This window comes from Chenopodium album, chromosome 8 (genome assembly GCF_948465745.1).
Source record: "Chenopodium album chromosome 8, dcCheAlbu1.1, whole genome shotgun sequence".
In the NCBI taxonomy this organism is placed as follows: Eukaryota; Viridiplantae; Streptophyta; class Magnoliopsida; order Caryophyllales; family Amaranthaceae; genus Chenopodium; species Chenopodium album.
Window position 1 is genome coordinate 61,145,734 of NC_137841.1, and position 8,976 is coordinate 61,154,709.

General features: G+C 35.4%; 1 protein-coding gene and 2 long non-coding RNA genes across 3 annotated transcripts; all 3 read right to left on the minus strand.

The window, feature by feature from the left end:
* Positions 1-1,201: 1,201 nt before the first annotated feature.
* LOC145556204 (uncharacterized) lies at positions 1,202-2,754 on the minus strand. Its single transcript, XR_014091801.1, has 3 exons — positions 2,603-2,754; positions 1,826-1,997; positions 1,202-1,659 (listed from the first exon to the last, which is right to left on the minus strand). It is a non-coding gene; the product is annotated as an uncharacterized LOC145556204 (long non-coding RNA).
* Positions 2,755-3,215: 461 nt separating this feature from the next.
* Positions 3,216-4,517, minus strand: LOC145556205 (uncharacterized). Its single transcript, XR_014091802.1, has 3 exons — positions 4,388-4,517; positions 3,864-3,925; positions 3,216-3,676 (listed from the first exon to the last, which is right to left on the minus strand). It is a non-coding gene; the product is annotated as an uncharacterized LOC145556205 (long non-coding RNA).
* An 81-nt stretch (positions 4,518-4,598) lies between these two features.
* On the minus strand, positions 4,599-7,851 carry LOC145643119 (disease resistance protein RGA2-like). Its single transcript, XM_081694280.1, has 2 exons — positions 4,670-7,851; positions 4,599-4,617 (listed from the first exon to the last, which is right to left on the minus strand). Exons 1-2 carry the CDS (start codon positions 7,849-7,851, stop codon positions 4,599-4,601), a joined length of 3,201 nt encoding a protein of 1,066 aa, XP_081550406.1.
* Between the last annotated feature and the right edge of the window lie 1,125 nt (positions 7,852-8,976).

The following is an 8,976-nucleotide window of genomic DNA, read 5'->3' on the forward strand; positions in this document are numbered from 1 at the left end:
CCAGGACCAGTGGCTAGCGCTAGGCGCCAATGCTGGCGTCTGGCGCCAATCCTGGTTCCAGGCGCCAAGGCCTGGGGTTGGACGCCAAATCGGCTTTCAACGCGTTTTCGAAAATCTGATAAACTTACCGTACTGGAAGATAAAATAATATAATTTCAGTCGAAAATGCTATTTGATCTAATTAAAACTCTGAAGAGTCCTAATTGAATTAAGAATGATAAGAACCTTCTAGAATGTTCTAGAAGACTAAAACCATTCCTAATTACATTAGGACTGATAAATTATATTAGGCCCTCCCCTAGATCATTAGGCCGTACTTAAAACTCAAACCGGGCCCAGTTTTGTAAATTGGCCATAACTTCCTCAATATTCATCGGAATTGGGCTTATAATATATCGTTGGAAAGGTCTTTGCAAGCCCCATCAACCTACACCACTATTGGACCCATATCATGGACCAACCAAACTGGATTGACTGTTTTCTTAAAATAAAGTTTTCAAAAACAGGGAGAAGAGAAAAGAAATAAAACTTTCCGCAACGCTAGACCTTTCCACACTTTCGTTTCATTCGATTATGATTCGACGTGAAAGGCACTCATCACCGGGTTTGGTTTTGGGGAGACACAAATGGGTGTCTACACCTATATATATATATATATATATATATATATATATATATATATATATATATACGGGTTGGTTCCGCTGAAAACAAGGCTTAAGCTGAAAACAACAAATCTCAACCATTCAATATTATCACAAAAGATCAGACGGTTTAAAAGCCCTAAGATCTTTCCAACCTTACATATAATCAATTAATCGTTTTAAGGTCACTACATACTAAAATAAGGTAACTTTATCTAAATTTACTACATTTACATAAGGTCACTATATATAAAAATAAAGTCACTATATATAAAAATAGCGTAACTATATCAATTTTCACGATATTTACACAAAGGTCATTATATATAAAAATAAGGTAATTATATCAAATTTGACAACATTTTTACATAAAGGTCCCTATGCACAAAAATAAGATAACTATATCGACTTTGAGTAGTTACATAAAGGTCACTATGTACAGAAATAAGGTAATTATATCAACTTTGAGTTTTTTACTCCATTTACATAAAGGTCACTGTATATAAAAATTAGGTAACTATATCAATTCTAATAACATTTACATAAAAATTGCTATATACAAAAATAAGCTGACTGAAACAAATTTTACAACGTATCCATGATGCTAAGGACATTATATACAAAAATAAGGTAGCTATATATAAACTTGGGATATTTATATCAATTTGACACCATTTACCCAGAGGTCACTATATACAAAAAAAAGCTTACTATATTAAAGTATAACAATTTTGACGATATTCACACAAAGCCACAAAGGTCACTATATATAGAAACAAGGTTACATCCGTTTACCCAAAGGTCACTATATATAAAAATAAGATAACTACTCCTATATCACCACATGCCAAACTATATGTAAGCCTATCAGGCTATCACTCAAGTAGCTCCACCTCCAATCGCACAACCAGCTGCAACCATTAGCTCGCCACCGTACCAAATCTCGACCGCTGCACCACTGACCAAACACCAATCCGAGCTGCAGCAACTCCCGAACCACACCACGAGCAACTGCCTAAGCAAACACCATCAATCGTAGCAATTAATAGGAAAAGAATATAAAAATTCTAATTGCAAAACCAAGAAACCAAATCTGATGCATAAATGGCAAAATAAACAGCCACATGATGTTCTTTTGACAACAGCCACGTGATTGAAGCAACTTTGGATGTTTCATTTACCTTTCGACGAGACCAAAGTCGGGCTTTCAAATTATAAATCAGTTATAGTCGCATCTCACACCCACACAACAGCCACCAATTGCTCCACCAATTAGCCATCAAAGCCCGACTCCAACATCACCAATTCGACCTCCAACAACCAACATTTCAGCCACGTGACGATTAAATTCCACTGATATGCATATAGATTATATGCAAAAATTACAAAAATTAAACAAGGACAACAGAGTTAAAGTGCAAAAATTACTCATAGAAACCTAATTAACTAAATTCAATCAGAGTTAAACAAAATACCATTCAAACCTACAACTATGAAAATGAAAATGTAGTTGATACTCAAAAATTCAAATCAAGTCGATAATTAAAAAAAAAAGGCAAATTACACAAGTAAACAAAAATCAGAAACAAAAAACTAAAAAAATATACAAATCATAAACGAAAAACTTGAAAAATTACTCAGAAACAATGGTATAACGAAATTATGAAAAAAAAACCTCAAAAAACAACGATTATGAAGAAAATCACAAAAAAAAAAAAAAAAAAAAAAAAAAAAAGTAAAAAAAATTTACTCAAATCAGAAACGAAATACTCAAAAACAAAATTACGAGTACTCAAAACACACTGATTTGGAGCTAAAATTTCAAGATCAATCTACAAAAAAATACGCAATAAATTCGGAATACTAAATTCATAAAGCATAAAGCTAAATTAAGTACCTCAAATCAAGCAAACTAGCGACATTAATCAAATAAAATAAAATTTAACCGAATTACTCACATGATAATAGACGTAGAGCTGAGAAATTGATGAAGAATCAAAGTAATTGAAAGTGAGTATGGATTTTGCAGAAGAATTGGGAAAGTAAGAGAGAGAAAGTATGAGGAAAGAGAATAGAACGTGGAAAATGAAGGAGAAGAGAGAGAAAGTATAGATATCCCGTATTTAGCATGAAAATAGAGGAGAAAATATCAACCGTTAGATTTGCTGAGTTAGTGTAGATTGTAATCTAATGGTCTTAATTGCCCGTTTTCAGTTTTCAGCCATAGGTTTGTTTTCACGTGATCCACACTGTATATATATATATATATATATATATATATATATATATATATATTTGAGTTTATATATACGTCTCTATGTTCAAGCAATTTTGAAGGAATTTGTTTGATCATGGCAAAACGATATGCATATTTATAAAAACTAGGACAGCAACAAATGAAGATCAGATGGTACATTTCAAAAGTTCTAAGCTATTTGGCTTTGAAAAGTAAAAATCTAAGGAGGATGAAAATTCAGTGCTGCTAGCTACTGCAGTCCAAGCTCTGCTTATTACTCAACCTCTTCCATTGAGTAAAGAAATACGGAATACTAATATTAAGTGGACCAACAAGTTTATTTAGGCAACCCTGCATTACATTCTGCTGCAAAACAGAGCTGCAGCACAGTTTAGATTACTAAAAGCTCTGATTTACTGGTATAAGTACAATCGTAATAAGAACGTTACATACATTATATTGTAAATCCATATTGGGATGTAATCTCCTTTAAGATTTTACTCGGACAAACTCTCATTTTTTGTTGCGGCTTACACCCATATTACAAACTCAGATCATCAATGTTCTTAGTGCACATACTAGAAAGAAATATACGGGGTACAATATAATAAACGTCAAACACTCCAAGTATATTTAACACAATTTCAGTACCATCAAAATCCAAGAGAACATTATATCACTTCTGATAGTGATTACTCCTCATCAACATTCGAGCTGCTTTGGGATTCAAATGCCTGCTCCAAGCCTTTAAGGACCTTAATAGCAGGAAATTCATAAACTCTGGTTCTCTGAAACCCTGTTATATTACTATATGTTATTGCAGCTTGTTAAAATTCTCGATTAGTTTTAAATAAGCTCTAATCTGTAAATTGATCGATTATATTCAAGTCTAATTTTACAACTTTCAGAAACCTTATACTTGTATGTTGTGAATAGTGTATAAAAGTTCTGCCTAATAACAGAAAATTTGGTAGGAATTTTACCTTGGTTTGATATCAACTGACCAACTTTTTAATCTTGTTACGCTCCAGAGTACTCAAAATCCCTGTATGAGCAATAAACAGAATCACAAGTTTTAATTGTTTTCATTATAAAAAGTCTAGATGCATGTAATTCTAACTGCTTTATGCAATAAAAATGCCAAAAATCCACTCTTTAACTCAACCGTCATTGCAAAAGACTAATACAACTTAATCATAAATTTTGAGTACATAAAAGGCCAATATTAACAATGACTATAATTCCCCTGACTAGCAACAAAATTACCAATACAGTACATGAAATACGACATGAGCTATATGTCAAAATCTGTTGTGGTTTATTACGAGCCTTGAATTAGAATATCAAATATTACAATTTCAATCCGAAATGGAACAATAATATGCGACAGCCCAAATTTTGCTGTTCAATGTCAAAGATGTGACAGCTCAAAATTTGCTGTTTAATGAGAATTTTTATAGTAAGAATGAAGCTAAAAAGAATATGACAGTTGATAATAAAAACATACCTTTGTGATTATTCAGAAATGATGATGGATGGTATGTGCTTAATCTTATGCCAATCCTCCCCGTTAGGACTTTGACATCTTTCCTTCAAGCCTTCCTTACAATAGCTCAGATCTAGTAGCTTGAGAGAGGTTAGATTCTGCATAGCCTCTGGTAATGATTGGAATTCGCTACAACACCTAACTCGAAGGGACTTAAGAGAAGATAAGCAGCCTATCCATTCTGGCAAGTCCTTCATTTCCCAACAACATTCAATTGTGAGGTCTTGGAGGGCGGTCAAGTACTGCATCCCACTAGGAAGAATGGTCATGCTTTCAACTTTCCATAACTCCAAGGAACGGAGGCTCTGATGAAGGGATCTCCAAGGCATGCCATCGTATTCACTACTGTCATCCTCTTCGGAGAAGGTTAAGACCGGACATTCAATTATTGACAAAGACTCTAGGACCGTGAGGTACTCTAACCCTTCAGAAACACTCCTCAAGTTTTCACAACCTCTGATTGTAAGCCTACGCAAAGAAGAGCAGCTTTTGAATGCCTCCTTAACTTCGGATAATCTCTCCACCTTATGATCCCATGTTATGCTGATGCTTGTGACATTGCTCATTGACAGTGACTTAAGATAGCCAATATTCTCAAAAACATCCACCGTTCTCAATGCTGAAGGGCGATAATGACTGTGACCATTGCCATCCCTAAACTCCATCATTTTGAAGTTTTCATCAAGTTTGCTCAAGCTCAGTATTCTCACACTTGGACATGGAAGAAATGACTCTAGTTTAGGGCACACCAAGATTGACAATTCAAAAAGGCGCTTAAAAGAAGGTTGCCAACATCTACCTTCCGAATTAACAAGCTGTTGATCACCTTCCCACCAACCTTTCAACTTGGGACTATAACTTATGCTGAGCTCTTCAAGGGAAGGAAAGAAAGTGAATTCTGATGGTGCTTGTGCATAATCACTGCTGCTCATCGTCTCCATATACATCAAATTGCTCATACTTGATAGAGTCAAAGATTTCAAGTACTGCAGTTTGCTGAGCAGTGACAGATGCTGCAACCCCTTGGCTGATTCGATCTTTATCTTGACAAGGTATGGGAGACTGGATGTCCACCTTGTAAAACTCGCACCTTGATAACCCCACAGCTGCACCCCTTTGAGATTAGGATGAGGCTGCACTCTTTCTAGCAGATCTTCATGGTTGATCGCTAATTCATCACCATACTCATGACCTTGAAAATATATCGATACTTCCTTAAGATGTTCCATGCTCCCTAAATATCCACCACCTCCTTCTAGGTTCTGATTGTCACAGACCTCTTTATATCCTGCAGGGATGGAGATTTTAATCGAGCCTCTCAGGTTTGAGAGAGCTTTCAGATCTTTTAACATGCCCCCATTTTGCTCACTGCTACTTGAGCTGTCATCTTCACTCGAACTTTCTTCCTCACTTGCGCTCTCTTTTATTGCTACTTGGAATTCAGTGAGAGCATGAAGACAAGTCAATTTATCCATGCCCGAAGGCATTGAATAAATCCCATGGCAATCACTAATATTCAAGCTCCTAAGGTTCACCAATTTATATATATCCCATGGCAACTGTTCTAAATTACTGCAACCATCTAGATTCAGAGTTTGCAGGTTGTGTAGTTTAGTGATTGAATTAGGAAGTCTTTTAAGATTATTATGAGAGAGATCAAGATACCTTAGATGCAATAATTTACTTATTGATTCTGGCAATTGTTCAATATTCAACTCATGCAAGTCTAACGCCCTTAGACATGTCAAACATGATACAAGATTTTCAAGTGGTGGAAATGACCGATCAAAAATGCCATGAATGTATGAACGGAGCTTACTCTTAGGAAAAGAGCTGTCACTACATTCACTTCCAATGTGATGTAAATGTAGGGCATTGTTGATCATGTTATCTGCAATAGAATCCACTACACGTATCTCCTGTGCTTCAACATCTAAAGCAACATCTTGCATAAGACCATGGACTTTACAAGACACAACCTCACCATATTCATCCCATTTCACAGGTTGCAGCAAATATCTGAGTAACAGTATTGAAAAGTACTCCTCAGCAGCATCCACCATGCTTTGACCATCAAGTGGCACAACATATCCTTGTGCCATCCAGAGGTCGAGCAACATCTTTTTATCAATGATAAAATCCTTAGGGAACAATGCACAATAACTTAAGCAACTCTTCAATCGAGTTTCTAGATTGTCAGGGCTAAGTTCATGCGTCAATGGACTATTATCTTCATCATTATCATCAATTGAGGCTAATGCATTCTCTTCAAACAAAGACAACTTGCTTAAATCCTGACTAGACAAAAGATTGCCAAGCTCTTTTATTGCAGGAGGAAAGCCCTCACACATTTCAACCATCTCAACAAATTCAGGGTGGATTACATGTTTTGGCTCTTTCCCAAAAGCAATCAACTCAAGCAAATGCCACGAATTCTCTTTGGACAAACCTTTCAACTCGTATGTATGTTCACTCCCTATAGCCCTCGTAGTATCTTTCGAGCATGTAGTAACTATAATCCTACTCCCCCCTACACTAAACATTAAAAACTTTCTTACAGAAACCCACTCTTCCTGATCCTTAACACAAACATCATCAAGAACAATCAAGTATTTCTTCCCTCTATGCTCTCTTGTAAGTTCTATGTTCAATAAATCATCAATTTCAGTATAAAACCGTCCAGTAGCCTCTAAAATTCTCCCAAGAATCTCATTCGCGTTGAGTTCACCTCCATCTCCATTCGAGACTTGAACCCACAATCTCAACGAAAACTCATCTATAACCCTTTGATCATTATACACAACTTTAGCAAGAGCAGTTTTCCCCAATCCTCGAACTCCCTCTATTGTTATAAAAGAAACACTATCTTTGAAATTAGTATCCCATAGCATATCTATGACAGCATTCATGTCATCCTTCCTCCCAACAATCACATTTCTCGCATCTATACAAGAACGAATGTCACGCTCACCCTCCTTAATAAGTTGATAATCAACTTTAAACCCGAGATTGCTATGACTAATACAAGTACTACTACTACCCAAAGCATCCAACTGATTCCTTATACTCTGAACACACTGAGACATTCTGTTATCAGAAAAGAAATCGCGTACCTTGTCAGGAAGTTTGCTATTACGTTGGAAGCGGCCCTTAGTCTGAGCAGCCACAGTGAGTAGCTCATCAAACAAATCATCAGCATCATAAACAGCATCCTTGAGCTTCTGAACACACTCTCGTGTTTCAACGACAAGCTCTTGCTTAGCCTCCAGATCACGTAGCACACTGCCTACAGCCGAGACTGTATCAATGAGATCTTTCAGCTCAGACTCAAAGCCCCATTTGGAGCACGCCTCTTTCACCATGGAACTTTGCAACGCAGTTAACAGAGTTTCAGCAACACAGCGCAAAGTTGATAAGTTAGCCATTTGTGAACAGAAGAAAATTAGTAATGTTTGAAGAAGAGAATGAGGTTTAAATTTGTGATTTTTGGTAAAACTAGTAACTCAGATTTGCCAGTGTATATATAATGGGAAAACTTTTGTATACACCCGGTTTTCAGTAATTTACTGTACATCGGGTACACTTTTGTCAGATTTAGTGTCACTTTTGTCAGATTTAGTGTCACTTTTGTCAAATTTATCAATAAAGCATAAATAACTCTTATATATGTCACGGTAACTTTTGTGCGTTTTAGTGTAACTTTTGCACATTTTATTGTCACTTTATAACGGATGTTCAGTAATTTATTGAACATTCGTTTTATTTAAAAGTTTGTGTATATAATGAGCTCAACCAGTAACTTTACAGTTGTTTATTGCATATTACTTAATTAACCCTTGTATGTAAACTATGATTCACAAAGAAAAATGTGTGTAACACCACCTTATTATTATAAGACCAATTTTAGACCGATGGATATATATACTACCTCCGTTACATATTATGTGTAACGATTAGACATTTTTCCTCTCTACTTTATGTCAAATCGTTGCAAATAATATGTAACGGAGGTATTATTTTGCTACAAATTTACCAAGTATGAGATAGAGTATGTATTCACTAATTAGTTGCATACGAGTATCACACAACTGCACAGTGACTCACAAAAATAGTCTTATAATGATAAGGCGGTGTTACACAAATAATTGCATATGAGTGTCACACAACTGTGCAGTGACTAACAAAAAAAAAATTGCACCCTCGGTCTCATATACCCTTTCTCCTCCCTCTTACCAATCAATCCCTATTTTCTCCTCTAAATTTGTGATTGTGTATTATATGAGTACAGAGTACTAAATAAGTCACAACTAATGAATATTATAATCAATTGGGTACATCTTATTAGTAATTTAAAAGTGAATGACATCCTTATCTAAGTCTTGGTCTTAGTTTAATAGAATTAATATAATTATATAATTAAGTGCTCCAAGTTGAAGACAGAGGAACCATTCTACCAGCTGCGATAGCTTAAATAAGACAAAAAATTAAAGTAAAAAATTATAGAGCTTCTCCCTCTTATTAGTAATACATCATTTTGGTATCGATAATTA